This window comes from Typopeltis vanoorti, chromosome 3 (assembly GCF_054136105.1).
Source record: "Typopeltis vanoorti isolate ZY-2024b chromosome 3, IOZ_Tvanoo_1.0, whole genome shotgun sequence".
NCBI lineage: Eukaryota > Metazoa > Arthropoda > Arachnida > Uropygi > Thelyphonidae > Typopeltis > Typopeltis vanoorti.
In genome coordinates, this window is record NC_143551.1 from 168,867,806 (window position 1) to 168,887,102 (window position 19,297).

General features: G+C 34.4%; 1 protein-coding gene across 1 annotated transcript in view; it reads left to right on the forward strand.

Moving 5' to 3' along the window:
* Positions 1-19,297, forward strand: part of LOC150108734 (dual specificity calcium/calmodulin-dependent 3',5'-cyclic nucleotide phosphodiesterase 1A-like) — a 663,448-nt gene that overhangs the window by 436,368 nt on the left and 207,783 nt on the right. The window contains exon 5 of the mRNA XM_090416188.1: positions 8,041-8,223. Coding sequence (XP_090272314.1) covers positions 8,041-8,223 — 183 coding nt within the window. The remainder of the gene's footprint in view (positions 1-8,040; positions 8,224-19,297) is intronic.

Below are 19,297 nucleotides of genomic sequence, written 5' to 3' on the forward strand. Positions count from 1 at the left end.
CTCCTTTTTGTGCTTTGTGTTATCGACAATTTAAAACGGTTATTAGTTTCTCAAAAGGGAGTCGTAGAATATAACGAAAACTCTAGGCTCTCTTGTTCTTCAATTTATTATTTCATCTTATATTCCGAAACCTCTACTGACCTTTCAGTGACCATAAATAAATTGAGAAAAATAAAAACTCGATGAGCAGAAGAAATTGCTGATGACGTCTATCTCTCTAGGAATTATTAATCTTTCAGGACTATTTTAGTCCTTAAACTCGCCACGTAGAGTACTTACCGAAAAGGTTAAACAACCTCATAAATGCTACTTCGTATTCTTTTTACGATAACTTCTTGGTCTGCCAAACATCATATAATGGTACTTTTTTCCTTTCGATTTTAATTAAATAGAAGAATGTTAGGTACTAGTTATCATTTAGAAACTGTTCAAAATAATATTTTTGCACATTAAATAATGGGAAAGTTTTATTTTGTTCGTTATTACAGACTTCAGTGTATTTTAAATCCATTTTAGGACATTGATAGCCTTTTTACTCCTAACTTGGCTACAGTGATATTTTGCTAATTCAGATTTCTAACGCAAAGTAAAAATGTACTATTGACATCATTTTTCTTCTATAGATAACCCTCTATTAATTGTTGTATAACGCTTAACTAATTGTTAGCAAATCTAATTGGCCTAGTGACATATCCGCTTTCTAATCAACAAGTTACGGGTTCGAATCCCACCTTGAGCATGGTTATTTGTAATCGATTATTAGAGTAGCATGAAAATGCACTATATATTTAAAAAATAAACCCACTGTTTGAGATTCATATAAAACATAAATGCATTCGAGGATACATACTGAAAAGAGTACCAATAGGCCGTGATGAAATTTCAGTATTACATTCCATCTGTAGTAAAACAAAACTTTTTACTCACTGAAACATAGAATCCATCTTATGTCTATCCCATCAATATGCTATCATTTTGTCTTTTTTCTCTCACAATAAAGACCTTTTTTTTCTTCTCTGCTAACCTATGATCATTCTCAGCTCAACAATCTAGTCCAGCTCTCTTTCTTCTCGGACTAGCCTTTCCACACAAATCGCCTTTATATCATCTTTGGCTTCCACAAAATATCCCATCCATTTTTTTTCGCTCAATCTGTCTCTACTAGAATCCATCACTTCCCTACCATTTCTACTAACCTTCAATAACACGAGCAAAAGCAGCCCATCATCCGTTGAATTTCTAACCCACCGAATCTGCTACTCCTATTCATCTTTCATTCCTTCATAGGAAAGGCTTTCAAAGAACCCCTTTCCCGTGAAGTTTCTTCTTCGAAGACTACAACTTCATCGAAGACTACACCAGCTCTTCAAAAAGGATAACAACGATTACCGTTCTCTTTGCATCTGCCCATGACATTCAGTTTCATATCCTCCTCCTATGAGCCGGTTAACTCAGCTTTAGTGGAAAGAGACCAGATAAAGGTTCCTCACGAACATGTAATAATGAATGCACAATGCATTGCCATACTTAATTTTCACCTATCAAAAAAAAAAGCAAAATATCCATCAATACATATCGCTTATCAATGGAATGGGATGATTTACACAAGTCCAGGAGAAAGAAAAAAAAAAAATATATATATATATATGGGAGAACTTTAATGACTGAAACCGAGAGATGAAGATATTTTTAAAAAGATACTACTAGTTTACTAGTTTCGTTGAATAGATCAACATCTTCAGGTATCACAGTCAAAGGTATATAAAAATTACAAAGACTTAAAATTGTAATAACAGAACAAGTATAAAAAGACAGTAGCGTGTTTGAAAAACAAATGCGAGTATGAGTTCCAAACAAACGTATGCTACGCGTTGTCGCGAGTGTGCCAGTACTGAACAGAAGCAACGTGTGCGTCAGAGAGATTGTAACTCAGGCTGTTATTGATATGAGAGGAATCTAGAGAAATTTCCCTAGATTCGACAATCTTTCTTTCGAGTTCATCGTAGCACACATGGATGTTAGAAGTCTGAGTCCAGTTTACAATGTGTTGGCGGCCTTCGTCTGAGTTAGCTGAAAAGAGAACGTGGCTAGAGAGATCGCTAGCTCTAGTCCTATTATAAGAGATATCTCTACGGTGTTCATCCAAACGTAGAAGGATGGATTTACCAGTCTGGCCACAGTATGGCTTTCCACAATCACACAAAATCTTGTACACTCCTGAAAACTGAGTAGGAAAATGTTTCTGTTTATGTTTAATAAGTAATGAACGAAGTTTTAGAAGCGTAGTGAAGCAAGTTTTGAAGTTAAATTTCTTGAGAATCTTGGCCAGTTTTGGTGAAAGAGAGCTGATGTAAGGCAAGGAGATGAAGGCTCTTTGGGAAGAGGGATCTTCAGAAGTAGTTGAGTGCCTGGGGGAAAGAAATTTGTCAATTTTCTTTGGAGAGAAACCATTATTAATAAAAGGTTTTTTTTTTTTTTTTTTAAGAAAAAAGTTCATTTTGAATTTCTGTTTCTTCTCTAAGTAATGATTTGGCTCGGTGAGCTAAGGTGGAAATAATACCACATTTTTGTGGGGGATAGTGATGGGAGGAAGCATGAAGGTATCTGTCAGTATGAGTAGGCTTTCTAAAATTTGAGATTTTAATGCTCTCAGCACATCTGGTAAGTTTGAGGTCTAAAAAGGGAGGGCAGTCATCTGATTCCAGTTCGAAGGTGAAAGAGATTTTTTCATGGCACTTGTTTAGGTGGTCTAAAAATAAATAGAGGTTATTGACACCATCTTCCCAGATGAGGAAAATATCATCAATATAGCGGTACCTGACTTTTGGTTTAAAGTGAAAGGAGTTAATAGCTTTTCTTCAAATCATTGAGAAATATATCTGCGAGAATCGGAGAGAGTGGGCTGCCCATAGCCAAACTTGAGTTTTGTAAGTAGATCTTATTATCATATTTGAAGTATCCTGACTTTATGCAATGGGAGAGAATAGCAAAAATTTTTTTTGATAATTTGTTCTTGAGAAGATCGAGGACTTCTTGAGCAGGTACATTTGTAAAGAGAGAAATAATATCAAAACTGGCCATTAAATCTGTTTTTTTTTAAGTTTGATGTCCTTGATTTTAGAAACGAAATCTGCAGATATGTGAAGAGGAAATTCCAGAAAGATTTCTTAGAAAACTCGCGAGATATTTGGAGAGATTATAAGTAGGAGAGTGTATGCCCTCAACTATAGGTCTGAGTGGGCAGTTTATTTTGTGAATCTTGGTGAGACCATACAGTCGATGTGTCAAAGGATGAAGTGACCTAAGAGAAAGCCGAATGTTTCTTTGTAACTCTAAGGTGGTTTTTAATAAATTATTAGTTCTATTGTGTAGTTCCATCGTAGGGTCACTAGCAATTTCTGAGTAAGTATCACTATTGAAAAGTTCCAAGATTTTATTATGGTAATCAGACTTGTCTAAGATGACAGTTGCATTCCCTTTGTCTGCCGGAAGGATAACGATGTTACTATTATCTTTCAAGGACTTGATAGTTGTCCTTTCAGAGTAAGAAATGTTGTCAGGTGGAGGTCTAGTTTTATTTATAGAGAAAATTGCTCCCATACGGAGGAGGTTAGCGTCTTTGTTTGGTAATAAAGAAGCTGCCTTTTCTATCTTTGTTAAGAGATGTTCTCTAGGGATGGATGTAGGAGCAGTGACAAAGTTGAGACCTTTAGCAAGTATGCCTTTTTCTGCCAAAGATAATTGATGGGAAGACTTATTGAAGACAACTATTTTTAGATAGGTGGAGTCAAAATGAGAAGTTTTTCTATCTTGATTATATTTAAGAGAATCATATTTTCTAATGAGTTTGATTTTATTTAAATTCTCTATTTTAGAAGCTTTAAGAGTGCTAATTTCTTTTAAACAGTCCCAAGATGAACTGTCTAGAGAATGAGAAAAACGTGTTTCGTGATAGGTCTTCTTACATAAATAAGCAGCAAGACAACGTTTGGTATCACAAATGCGTTCCGATAAAAGATCTAGTTTTGCTCTCCTGTAAATTCTTTCAGCTCTAGCGGTTTTAATCGATTCTTTAAAATTAAGGAAGCGTGGAATAATAGAATTGCACTTACATCTTTTTAGAAATACAAGTCTGTTGATGTATAATCCAATCGCTCTGAGATTCTTCTGATAATCTTTGACCAGTGAATTTAATTCCTCGTCATCAGGAAGGTTGATATTATGGGAATTCATTTTTACTCGGTTGGAATATTATGGAAGAACTTTAATGACTGAAACCGAGAGATAAAAAGATGACAAGATATATTTAAAAAGATATTACTAGTTTACTAGTAGTATCTTTTTAAATATATCTAAAAAAATGTATTTAAAAATATATTTAAAAAACAAGATATATTTAAAAAGATACTACTAGTTTACTAGTTTCGTTGAATAGATCAACATCTTCAGATATCACAATCAAAGAAGTATATAAAAAATTACAGAGACTTAAAATTGTAATAACAGAACAAGTATAAAAAGACAGTAGCGTGTTTGAAAAACAAATGCGAGTATGAGTTCCAAACAAACGTATACTACGCGCTGTCGCGAGTGTGCCAGTACTGAACATAAGCAACGTGTGTGTGTCAGAGAGATTGTAACTCAGGCTGTTGTTGATATGAAAGGAATCTAGAGAAATTTCCCTAGATTCGACAATCTTTCTTTCGAGTTCATCGTAGCACACATGGATGTTAGAAGTTTGAGTCCAGTTTACAATGTGTTGGCGGCCTTCGTCTGAGTTAGCTGAAAAGAGAACGTGGTTAGAGAGATCGCTAGCTCTAGTCCTATTATAAGAGATATCTCTACGGTGTTCATCCAAACGTAGAAGGATGGATTTAGCAGTCTGGCCACAGTATGGCTTTCCACAATCACACAAAATCTTGTACACTCCTGAAAACTGAGTAGGAAAATGTTTCTGTTTATGTTTGATAAGTAATGAACGAAGTTTTGGAAGCGTAGTGAAGCAAGTTTTGAAGTTAAATTTCTTGAGAATCTTGGCCTGTTTTGGTGAAAGAGAGCTGATATATGGCAAGGAGATGAAGGCTCTTGGGGAAGAGGGATCTTATATATATATATATATATATATAATTATATATATTTGAAAAAAATATAGATTTAATGACTACAAGACCGAGATAACATATAAAGATTTTAATGATAAATACTACTAGTTTCGACATATAGCAGCCTTCTTCAGGTATTTATAAAGGAAAAGAATACTAATAAACATTGAATTATTTAAACAAACTGGAAATTACAGGTACAAATTGCCTCACATAATCGATACATAAAAACGTTGTATTTTTTCAATTTGTTCCAACTGGCGTGCCATTGTTTGTTGCAATTGTGCGTGCAGGTTCACGTGAACGCCAATATTGAATAACTGCAGCATGGCTATCTGGGATGTTATAACTTAAATTGTTGTTTAAGTGGACCGAGTTCAGTAGGATTTCCCTTGATTCTACGATTTTCCTTTCAAACTCATCATCACAGCGAAAGATATTTTCTGATCTATTCCAGCAGACAGAGTGGCTTTGTTGGTCATCATTAGGATTATTTGAAAAAGGAACATGACTGGATAACGCAATTGCATGAGATCTTTTGTAAGAGATGTCTCTCTTATGCTCTTCTATTCGTTGTTCAATAGATTTGTTAGTTTGACCAAAGTATAGGATATTGCAATCGCACCACAATTTATATACTCCAGGGTACTTAAGGTTGTGATGAGTAGGTTTTGGATGGCTGATTAGAGAACGGATTTTTGGAAGTGTGGTGAAGAAGGTCCTGATATTATATTTTTTAAGGACTTTAGTTATTTTCTTAGAGACTGTGCTAATGTATGGAATGGACATGCTACCTTTAAAATTAATAGTCTCTGTTGTGCACTGCCTAGGAGGATTCAGAAGAAATTTCTTAATTGTTTTTTCAGAGTATCCATTTTGTTTAAAAATAAGAGTGAGGTGATTCATTTTTTTTTGTAGTTGATCTTGTTCATTTAAGAGAGAACGTGCTCTGTGTCCTAAGGTAGATATAATTCCAAGTTTTTGTCGTGGAAAATGATTAGAAAGATTATGCAGATATCTATTTGTATGCGTAGGTTTTCTGTACATAGAGATTTTTAATCTTTCAGAGCATCGTGTAAGCATAACATCCAAGAAAGCTAAGTAGTTATTATTCTCTAGATCAGCAGTAAATTTTATATTAGGATGTTGGATGTTTAGATGACGAAGAAAATCTGTGAGAGCTGTGTGCCCGTGATTCCAAATATAATGAATATATCATCAACATATCTTTTCCAAACTTTTGGTTTAAATGAGAAGGAAGATATGGCTTTCTTTTCAAAATCTTCAAGGAAGATGTTAGCTAGCACTGGGGACAAAGGGTTGCCCATTGCCAGGCCTTGTTTTTGTTGGTAAATGGAGTCCTGATATCTGAAGTAACCAGAATGAATGTAATGCTTTAATAAAGTGAACATTTTTTTGGATAATTTGTCCTGTAGTAATGTAAGAAGTTGATGATATATTCATTATTTGGAATCACGGGCACACATCTCTCACAGATTTTCTTCGTCATCTAAACATCCAACATCCTAATATAAAATTTACTGCTGATCTAGAAAATAATAACTCCTTAGCTTTCTTGGATGTTATGCTTACACGATGCTCTGAAAGATTAAAAATCTCTATGTACAGAAAACCTACGCATACAAATAGATATCTGCATAATCTTTCTAATCATTTTCCACAACAAAAACTTGGAATTATATCTACCTTAGGACACAGAGCACGTTCTCTCTTAAATGAACAAGATCAACTACAAAAAAAAATGAATCACCTCACTCTTATTTTTAAACAAAATGGATACTCTGAAAAAACAATTAAGAAATTTCTTCTGAATCCTCCTAGGCAGTGCACAACAGAGACTATTAATTTTAAAGGTAGCATGTCCATTCCATACATTAGCACAGTCTCTAAGAAAATAACTAAAGTCCTTAAAAAAATATAATATCAGGACCTTCTTCACCACACTTCCAAAAGTCCGTTCTCTAATCAGCCATCCAAAACCTACTCATCACAACCTTAAGTACCCTGGAGTATATAAATTGTGGTGCGATTGCAATATCCCATACTTTGGTCAAACTAACAAATCTATTGAACAACGAATAGAAGAGCATAAGAGAGACATCTCTTACAAAAGATCTCATGCAATTGCGTTATCCAGTCATGTTCTTTTTTCAAATAATCCTAATGATGACCAACAAAGCCACTCTGTCTGCTGGAATAGATCAGAAAATATCTTTCGCTGTGATGATGAGTTTGAAAGGAAAATCGTAGAATCAAGGGAAATCCTACTGAACCCGGCCCACTTAAACAACAATTTAAGTTATAACATCCCAGATAGCCATGTTGCAGTTATTCAATATTGGCGTTCACGTGAACCTGCACGCACAATTGCAACAAACAATGACACGCCAGTTGGAACAACTTGAAAAAATACAACGTTTTTATTTATCGATTATGTGAGGCAATTTGTACCTGTAATTTCCAGTTTGTTTAAATAATTCAATGTTTATTAGTATTATTTTCCTTTATAAATACCTGAAGAAGGCTGCTATATGTCGAAACTAGTAGTATTTATCATTAAAATCTTTATATGTTATCTCGGTCTTGTAGTCATTAAATCTATATTTTTTTCAAATGTATAACAACCGAGTAAAAGCTAATCATCAGATATATATATATATATATATATATATATTATTATTATTATTATTATAAATGTAGTATTATCCATAAAAGTACCAGTGGTAGTAATTATTATCCAACCAATCCACAGACTTTCTAGAATTTAATTAGTGCTATTTGACAGTATTACTTTCAAAGATGCACGAATTTCCTTAGTGATTCAATAAAGTAAAATTTTGTTCTACTATAGAAAATGTGTTTTTAAATATTTACAGTATTGTGGTTCGTTATTATAAATGTCCATCGTTTCACTCAGGAAACCGTTAGAAGACGAAGACGATCTTTCAGAAGTTAAACCAGATGCTGTACCAAATGAAGTAAGAGAATGGCTAGCGTCTACATTTACAAGGAAAACAGCCACTCAAAGAAGACGATCAGAAGACAAACCTCGTTTCCGATCAGTAGCAAATGCCATACGTGCAGGCATAATGGTAGACAGGTGAGTAAACATTTTTATGATGGCTTTAGTTTCCTGGAATGTCACTTAACACTATTCTTTTTTGATGTATTATTTTTTTTCATATTTCAAAATATATATTAAAAAACCTCCAATCCCCTAGAAAATTTCCTTCCAACGTCTTTGTTTAAGAAATAGACTTTGCTTTTGAATTCTCAATAATAACCTATGCCTCCATTCTCTCTCCAGTTCATCTTCACTCACGAAGCAAGGATATCATGCTATATTGAAAATCATCTATGAACAGTACACAAGTTATTCAGATTAAATGAATTTTTTAATATAAAGTAAATTTAAATAAAATTTAAAATTAATTTAAAATTGATTTAAAAATTTAAATCAAAGTTAAAATTAATTTAAAATGTTTTTTAATTTATTATTAATTAAAAGGCTATTATAAATTTTAAAATTCATTTTAAAACTATTTAAAAATTTATAATTGATTTAAAAATTTAAATTAAATTAAACCCATTAAATTTTTATTTGCACAACCCTTATCAAGATAAGCATATTTGCACAAAGAGAACATTTTGTTGATCGAAATGAAAATATAAAGAGGTCACATATTTCAACTAATTACCGCATCTATTCAGCCTTTTAGTGTAACTCATAAAATTCATTGTGAAAATTCCTAAAGAAATTGAACTGTTAACAAGGCATTCTTAATGGTTTTGTTTAATTATTTCTAAAAAAATAAAAAAATAAAAATCAGCTAACGCCTTTTATATATATATATATATATATCCCCCGTATACGGGAATAAAAAAAAAAAAATAAATAAAAATCAGCTAACGCCTTTTTTTTTTTTTTTTTTTTTATTCCCGTATACGGGGAGTAGGCGAGGCCATTCCGCCCTATCTAACTTTTGGAGACTGAGTGGGCAGTTCAGTACCAATCAGAGATAGATGGCCCAAGGCTATCACTAATTAAGCGATACACTGTGAAGAGAGACGGCTCAAATGTACCGCCATCTCGTGGTCCCTAACCCTAACGCAATATATTTAATGTCTGAAATAATGTGGGTTCTACGGTCGATTTTCTTGAGTTTACAGGACGAAAAACCCGAGTTTCCGGGAGGAAAACCTGCTTGCCCGTGCCAGAGATCGACAAACTCGGGAACTTGTCGAAAAAAGGCTTAGAAAAATTTCCTCTAGTCGCCGACTAGACTCGAAACCAAGTCTTCCTTCGTGCGGCCAAGCGCCGTGGTTGGCAAACGCCACATCCACTGAGTATATTTTTATTAACACTAAAGCATCTATGTACAATCAAAATAAATATATATACAGCTATTTACAATATATACATTTGTACATAGAATGCTTATTCTAATTGACATTTTGATTTACATTTCTTGAGGTTACTTCTACTGAGTTTATTTGTATCAACAACAGCAGCTGTGTACATTTAAAAATAAATATATATACAGCTATTTACAATTTGTACATAGGCTGCTAATTCTATTAGGCATTTTCATTTTCTCGTTACAATATACTTATGACACCTGTTTTACAATCACTATTTAAATAAGATACAACGTGTCACATGCTCAATTTCTATTTTCCATATTGTCCTATTGAATTGTTTGAGCTGTTATTTTGTTGGTATATGTTACATAGTGATTTCAGTCTATTTATAAGTTCCATTATCAGATCAGTCTATTCTCGTTTATATATATATATATATATATATACACATATATACATATACATACACATACATACACACATACATATATATGTTAGCATTGACATTTTCCATATGTACAATTCGTTTTACATATATCTTCATTTTATATCTTTGTTGACATATTTTGGATGATTATTTTATTAACTTAATTTAAATGCACATCTTATTCTTAAAATAGTCCTTATAGTCCTTATAAGGACTGGCTTAAAGGGGCGAAGCAAGAATGCTTTTCATATTCCCCGTTATCTGTAGCGGACAGTGTAGGGATAAGGTTATTGAGCTATTATTAAAGCTCTGATCATGGCAGGAGAGTAACAGCAATAGCCGAGCCTCAGTTAGAGCTTCATTAGCTACAGCATTGCTATCCATTACACTCCAAGGATATTTTGGATTGAATGAATCAATCACCGCATCTCACGGTCGATTGATTCACTGCCCACATACTAGGTCTATTCTTAAAATACATGCATTGCTTATGTTTTTATTTACATTTATATATGCATATATTTGGTATTATCTCTATATCTCATGCAGATTTTATTTTTTTTGTAGGCACTCTTATTTTTACAAAAAGAATTCCATCTTGCTTTAACATTATATTGTTTGCTTAACTTAAGAGGTAAATCTGTAATTTCTTATATACAAAGTTTTCTGAATTGCAGAATTAGTTACAGGTCTATAAATGGATAATATATCCTATTAACATTTTGGGTTATTATCATGTTATGAACTTATGTTATCTGCATTTCTTACAATTGACATTTCTATCGTCCTTGTGTCTGTATATACAAGAACATATACATATTTGTGGTAATATATCTTAATCCACATATTTATTACTAGAGTAGTATTGACTTATCTTAAGGAATAATTTGCTATTTACTTTTCTTTTTTTTTTTTTCATACACAATTAGATATACATATATATAACATTCTTATCCCTTATATATAGGCGTACCTATATATTATTATTCATATTTTTATTATTTTTTTAAACTTTTACTTATTTATTTATTTTAATTATTATTTTATATACATATATACTTTTTTTTTAAATTTTATTTTTTTTCATTAGATTTGATATCTTGTTGTCATTATTCCTCTCATTGTGGCGAATGGGCCTACGTTACCAGCACCTTTGTCTGGGATTATGCTTTTTGTTCAGATAGTGGGTTATCATTATTGTTTACCACTAACTACGGGGGTTCCATTATCGGTATAAGTTTTATTTTTCCTTCTTCTTCTCCTTCTTCAATTAGGCTTTCCTCCATTGCTGTGTTGTTATGCTTTTGGTTTGTGTAGTGTTTATGATAATTTCCTTTAAATAATTGTTAATTTTTGCTAGTATGTCTGGTCTGGTGTCTCTTCCGTGTGTTTTGTCATATCTGTGGGACCATATTGCATACATTGTTATTATTATGATTATTAGTTCTGTTTTTTTTTTTTTTTCATTTTTTGGTCTTCCAGCCAAAATAATGTGTTTTCAGAGAATGGTTGTGTCTTATGTAGGAATTTCTGTATGGTGTTCCATACTGTGGATTTTGCTACAGAACATCATAATATGATATATTGTTTCTGGGTCGGGACAGAAATGACACTTCGCTGGGCCTTGTAGTGGGTTTTTTTTTTTGCTACACACCACATTTTTGTGGGGAGACAGGCATGCTGTACTCTATAGAAGAATGTTTTGTATTTTGGTGATATTGGAAGTCGGAAAACTTTGCTAAGCACCGGACTTAGCCTAATTTCTCCTTTTCTTATTTCCCTATGTTGGGGAGGTGGGAATGTCACTTGACTTAATGTTTTATATAGTTTTCTTGGTTTGATTGTCAGTAAGGTTTCGGTATCTGAGTGTTTCATTATATATGTGTACCCTTCGGCTATTTCTTTGAACATTCTCGGGCTTGGTTTTTTTATATCTGGAAGTGAGCTTATAAACCTATGCGGCAAACACTTTTGTAAGAATGTTGCCGCATAGGCATGATAGGTTTTTGTGTGTGCTCGGGCTGCTGTTATTGCCCTGCCGATGAGAGTTTTCAGATGGATGTTTAGCAATACTAAACCTCCAGCTTCAACTTCATGGAAGAGTGTTGATCTGCGCATGGGTTCATACTGAGAGCCCCAGATGTATGTAGCAGAGCCTGTGTATTTTTTCGGCCCACCTTCCGTGATACGGGGTGTTGTGTATCTTGTACCACAGGTGAGATGTTAGGTAGATGTTGCAAACCCGGGCCCTTCCTCTGACGAACAGCTGTCTAGGGCGCATTGCATTAATTTTCTTCTTTATGCCGTCATGGAGTTCTTTCCACTGTTCTTCGTGTGATTCTGAGCTTCCGATGTTGATGCCCAGAACCGGTATGTAATTATTCACCTATATTCCTGAAGGAATCCTTGGTTGGTTTTCCCACTTTCCAATTATTTTGCAGTGGGATTTTGCCAGATTCACATTCAGTGCTGAGGCTTTGCTGGAGTCTTTTATTATTTTGAGTGTTGTGTCCAAAGATTTTTGTGTTCCTAGTGTTAAAGTGACGTCATCATCATATGCCGAAATTTTGGCGTCACTTTCTCCGTGTATATGTGTTCCTTTGATATCGTTGTTTGTGTTAATGGCTATAATGAGTGGTTCTAGGGCTAGAACAAATAGAGCCATGGATAGTGGGTCTCCTTGCCGGATGGAACATTTTATTGGGAAAGAGACTGAGAGATTTTTATTAATGATCAGCCTACTTTCCGCGTTTCTGTACAAAAGCTTAATCGTTTCTTTCCAGTTTACTCCAACTCCTATTCGGTCTAGTGTTTCAAACAGGTATTGCTGGCTAACTGTGTCAAATGCCTTTTGAATATCTCTACCCATTACAATACATGGATTTTCTGTGAGGCTGTAATAATCGCAAATGCATCGGAGGTGCATTATTGTGTCAAGAATATTTCTTCCTTTCACTGCACATGATTGTGCTGGTGAGATAAGTTTATGGAGGTGCTTTTGTATTCGGTTTGTAAGTATTTTAGATTTTGTCATCAGTATTCAGTAGGGTTATGCCTCTCCAGTTTTTTATGTCTTGTAACTTCTGTTGATCCCCAACCTTTGGTTGTAGTACAATGTGTCCTGTGTTGAATTTTGCTGGCACAATCCACTGAGCTACATAGGCTCTTTAATTATTTCTATTCGTGAAAAATCAAATTGTGTTGAAACTGCAAAGTAGTTGGCTGAAGTGAAAAGAATTTTCTAAACAAATGAATAATTAAGTGTTTTTGACCAGCATGGTTTTTTCAAGGAGGTATGTTCCATTTCGGTGGTTTAAAAAAAAAAAAAGCCGAAGTGTGTTGTAATTCTACAACGCCGATGAAATTTGTGAACATAAAAAAAGAAAACCTAATGTGTGGTAATCACTTTTTACTAGTTACTTTACAACCAGTTCGAATTACTTTGACACACGTGGGAATAACGTAAGATCCCAAACGAAAGAACAAAAAATTAAACCAATATCAGTTTTCTTGTAGCACGACATCAATCTACTGAAGCTCTGTTGCTAGGCGCTTGACGAACAAATTTCCTAGAAATGGGAATTAATATGGTTTACATTTTTGGCAATACATTTCGATAACTGCCGATTTCTTCCAGGTTATGACAAGCTCAATTAAACGTTGTTATTTATGCTGCTGTGAAATGCAGGTTTTGCTAATATGAAATATTGAATTATTTTGACAATTTTGAAATTTTTAAAACAACCAGTGAAATCTAAGTGACCTTAATCTGTGAATGTTTATGAAATTCATATGTTCGCAATATGCCTCGCCAAATCCCTACATACTAACAGAAAAATAAATTATAAGATTAATTTACAAGATGAACTTTTTTGGCAATAAAGTTTCTCATTTATGGAAGATCTATTAGGGCAAAGAACTTCACCTCTACTTTTATTGGAAATCACATACAGTACGTGATATCTAGGCTAGCGATTCTGCTACACCAACCATCAAGGAAAATTTTAGTTTTACAGATACCAGTAATGAGAAATGGTATATTAAAAATGCTCACAGCGAGGAAAAAAAAATCTCTTTATTGACTCCAAACCCCTGAGAAATCATTTCAATGGGTTCACCCACAAAACTTCCTCCTCTCGCCATGAACGTAGTGAATCTGTAAATGTGTTTCTTCTCAGTAATAATCGACAGCAAAAAATAATCAGAGAAAGGGTTTCTTAATTTATATACTCAGCTGTGTATCGCGTACGTTTTTCTTTATTTGCCACTATAATCTTATTAGAATTTTAATTTTCTCTGCTAAAATATACATGATTAAAGTTACTCATTTAATGTTCTTATTTCATTACATAATGTGATGACTTCTCGTCCTATTTCATGAGATATCACTCAATGTATTTTTTCGACCGTTTGTAAGTTTATTTTCGTAATTCTTCGAATTTTAATATCATTTTCATTGATTTTTCTATAACTTTGAAGGCATAGGCGTGGTAATCCATTCCGCTTACGCCGAATCGTAGAACACAGGTGGCTATCGAAACATTCAATCATTAAGGTCACGTGCTTTATAAAATGAAACCGGAAACTCTTTTTCTTATTCACATAATAAATTTATAGTAAGCTAGAACAGTTATTGGATCGAAAATACGAAACTGAAGGTTGGCAGTCGTAGCAGCAGGTGGAGTGCGTGTAAATAAATTCAATAAATCTTTTGAACTACAATTTGAATCTCTCATGAAAAAGCGTCATATAATGATTTCTCAGAAGAAACGGAAGGTCATTAGTACTACTTTATCGTTATGTAATGTAAAAATAGATCACAGCCCATTTCAGTGTACATAATCGAATAAATCGATACATTATTTTTAGCTTACTACAGAATGAAATATCCTCAAGATAATAAGCTGAAAGCAGTTCATTCTAATGTATCATAAATAAGTAAGCAGTTTAAAACATAGGTAGCTCATCCACATTCTGATTATTATTATTATTATTGGTATAATTGAAATTACACTGTCAGTTTTAAGATGTGCAATACCTTCATATAGTTTAGCGTAGTTCATGCAGATCAACATCAACAGAAAATATGACTTCAAAAATATATACGAAAGTAAGAATTTATAAATCAGCATAACAGCGGTTATTAAGATTATGCATGCCCAACAAAACTACGAAAACTATAACAACCAAATGTAAGGTGTAAAACCAAAACAGTAATAACGATAGTTAATGAGAGAAAATTTGACAGAATTAAAAAAAAAAAAAAAAAAAATCAGCTAACGCCTTTTTATTCCCGTATATACGGGAGTAGGCGAGGCCATTTAGCCCTATCTAACTTTTGGAGACTGAGTGGGCAGTTCAATCTCCACTGGTACCCAATCAGAGACAGATGGCCCAAGGCTATCACTAATTAAGTGGTACGCAGTGAAGAGAGACGGCTCAAATGTGCCGCCATCTCGTGGTCTCTAACCCTAAGCAGGTTTTTCCTCCCGGAAACTCGGGTTTTTCGTCCTGTAAACTCAAGAAAATCGACCGTAGAACCCACATATTTGACAGAATTAAAAAGAAATATATATAGAGTTAGCTGATTTTTTTGCTATATATATATATATATATATATATATATATATATATATATATATATATATATATATATATATATATATAGCAAAAAAATCAGCTAACGCCTTTTATTCCCTTATAGGGAGTAGGCGAGGCCTTTATACCCTATCTAGCTTTTCATGACTAAGTGGGCAGTTCAATCTCCACCGGTAGCTAATCAGAGATAGCTGGCCCATGTCTATCACTAATAATAGCAGCCACCGATGAAGAGGTTGGCAAACAAGTGCTCCATCTCTTGGTACCTAACCCTAACAAGATATGTTACTGTCTGAAATAATGGGTATTACCGTCGATTTTCTTGAGTTAACGGGAGGAAAAAACCCGCTTGCCCGTGCCAGAGATCGCCTAACTCGGGAATCTTTGAAGAAAGGCTTAGAAAAAGTTCCTCCAGTTGCGACTAGACTTGAACTTAAGTCTGACTTCGAGCGACCAAGCGCTACTTACACACACACACACACACACACATGAGGGACGTCCAGAAAGGTAAGTTCCGTTTTGAAATATTTCACTGCAGCGCTGCGATGGCAATAATGCCCATGCGTGCTGAGTTTATTGATTCCTTAGCAAGGCGTTGGTGCCATTTTCAGACATTCTCGCAGTGCGTACGCTTCTTGGTGTGTGTTTATAATGTCTAAGAAAATAGAATCGCCCTCCACATGTAAAATCGATGGGTAAAATTTTTTAATGAAGGAAGGATAAGTGTGCACGATGATGAATGGAGCGGGAGACCATCTTTAGTGGGTGACGATTTGGACTAACGCCTAACACTCGCCCACACACGGCCGGCGTAACACAACAACTTCTCGCCACTTTCGCCTGGGAACAATTCCTATATAGTCCTGATCTCGCGCCAAGCGACTTTCGCCTGTTCAAACATCTGAAATCTGTCCTTGGTAGCCGTAGGTTTCAAGACGACGACGACGAGATTAAAATTAGTAGTCAATACGTGGTTTGCGTCACAGCTGGCAACCTTCTATGACGAAGGTATACAACTCTTGGTGCCCCGTTATGATAAGTGCTTGAACAATGGTGGAAATTATGTAGAAAATTAGTGAAATATGTCTACTTTAATTTCCAATAAAGTTTTTTGTAAATATATTTTTGCTTCTCTGACAGCCCATCGGAACTTACTTTCTAGACGTCCCTCGTATGTGTGTGTGTGTGAATATATTTTGAGCAACAAATCTTAGACAATTGGAGGAATTGTTTAAGATTGCGAAAGAGAATGAAAGTCATGTTGAAATACAAAGCAGGAGATTTTAATATTCTTAGTAACAAACTTGGAGCAATGTCATGGAATGGAGGAATTGGAAATTAAAGAGATCAGAAGTGCATGAAAGTCAGCTAAGGACCATTTGTTAATCGCAGTGGTGAAGTAATACCACGAATTAAAAAAAAAAAAGAGGTAAAGTCGATGATCACTGAAATCCAAAGAGAGCTGCAGGTAAAAAGGAAGTTGTGGAAAAGGTATACAGTGAGAGGTGGTGAACAGTTTTAGGAGGAATATAAAGTTCAAGAGAGAAAGGTGCTAGTATAGAGAGAAGGGAAAATTAGAATATCAGAGGAGACTAGCAATACATTCAAGAGGACAGTCCTAAGGAAATATTTAGTTATTTGGCCAACATAAGAAGGAATGATTGTGGGCGAATGGTCTTTCTCTATGGAACAGGTGATCGAATGACTAAGGCGAAAGATATTATAGAATATTGTAGATCTTGAGCTGTATAATGAATACTTTATGAGAGTGTTTTATTCTGGCGAGGTGAGCAGTGGTGTAGCTAGAGCTTTTGCCGCCCGGGGTGGTCCCTAAGTTTGCCGCCCCTCTTAATGCACATCAAAAATACTACAAAAAGTCAAAACGACGTATAGGGAAATAAATTGAAACACTATGTTTATTTTTGAAGTAAAACTTTAATTCCAACATTCTAAAATGTTATTTTTCTTTCTTTTCTGTTAGCAAAATCGTCGATGACATTGGCGAAGCCTATTTCATAGTAATGTAGGTAATTTCTAATCAATTTTATTTAGAAAAACTCCTCTCACAACTAGCAACACTAATAGCAATTGTGAGGAAAATTCGCAGTATTATTACAATATTTTGAAACGAGTTCTCAAGACTGTATTTTAGAATTAACTACAAAAGTTCAAAAAGGTTTAAAGTGCCGTCCGGGCCGGACCGCCCTCCCCCCCTTCTAGCTACGCCTCTGGAGGTGAGTTTATTTCAAAGGAGATGGAGAAGGCTGACGGATTAGAAGTGGATGTATTCAAAGTACTAATTACTCTGAATGTCAGCTAGGCGATGGGACTAATGAAATTTTGCCACGAGTCTTAAAGGAATGCGTAAAGAACTAACAGTTCTGTTGACTTGGCTGTTTAATGAATGCCTTGCAACTAGAAAAGAACTGGGCATTTGAATGAAGGCAATATAGTGCCAGTGCATAAGGATAATGGGAGAATAAAGGCATCAAACTATAGACCGATTTGTATTACTTTTTTTATTTTTACGGTATCGGAAAAATTGGCAAGAGCGCTTATATATACTTGGGCAGATGAGAATAATATTATCTGTGAAATATTACCTGTGAAAGGTGGCACGAATATGTTAAGGGAAGCTCTTGTTTCAGTAATCTGGTTAAATTTTATGATAAAGAGTGGTTGATTGGGAAAATGCATACACTGTATTTTTTTCGATTTTGCGAATGCATTTGATAGGATTCCACGTGATATACTGATATTTAATCTGCATGGTATGGGTTTGGATATTAAGTTGGTGGAGTGAATTAGCAGTTGTTCGTCTAATAGATATCAAATGATTGTGTATGAAGATCAGAAGAAAGGAAAGTTGCCAGTGGGATTCCACGGGGCTCTGTGCTGGACCAGTGTTTTTAACATTTATATCAATGATATTGACACTAGAATTCAGGGAGATATTCAGTTTTTATTTAAGTTAAGGGATATTACATTCCATATTGTTTCATAGCCGAATAAGAAACTCAAAGAGTTTCATGCCGAATATAGAAACTATATATATATATATATATATATATATATATATATAGAAACTATATAAAGTTCGGCGAGTCCAAGCGTAAGCAAATACCTGGATAGTGCAACACTTAACCCATTTGGTAGTGCAACACTGAGGCAACTCATTGTAAGGGTGGAGCAAGCTCCGATCACTATTCTTGGTATTTACCCACAATGTGAACTTAGCTCCTAGGAGCTGTATTACTGTTCTACATTATGAGAGAAGGTCACCACCCAGACCGGTTTCAACCTTTATTGAGGTCTCATCAGTGAGTAGGTAGACCTAAATCATACCAAGTTTGTAGCGAACAGAACTTACATATACCCTACTATAATAATTGCCAAGAAGGTGTCCTAATAAATTGCTAATTATATGTAGAGCCAAAGGCTTCAATTCGGCGACATAAACTTATTTAAGTTAAGGGATATTACATTCCATATTATTTCATAGCCGAATAAGAAATTCAAAGAGTTTCATGCCGAATATAGAAACTTCGGCTCTACATATAATTAGTAATTTATTAGGACACCTTCTTGGCAATTCTTATAGTAGGGTATATGTAAGTTCTGTTCGCTACAAACTTGGTATGATTTAGGTCTACCTACTCACTGATGAGACCTCAATAAAGGTTGAAACCGGTCTGGGTAGTGACCTTCTCTCATAATGTAGATCAGTAATACACCTCCTAGGAGCTGGGTTTCACATTATGGGTAAATACCAAGAATAGTGATCAAA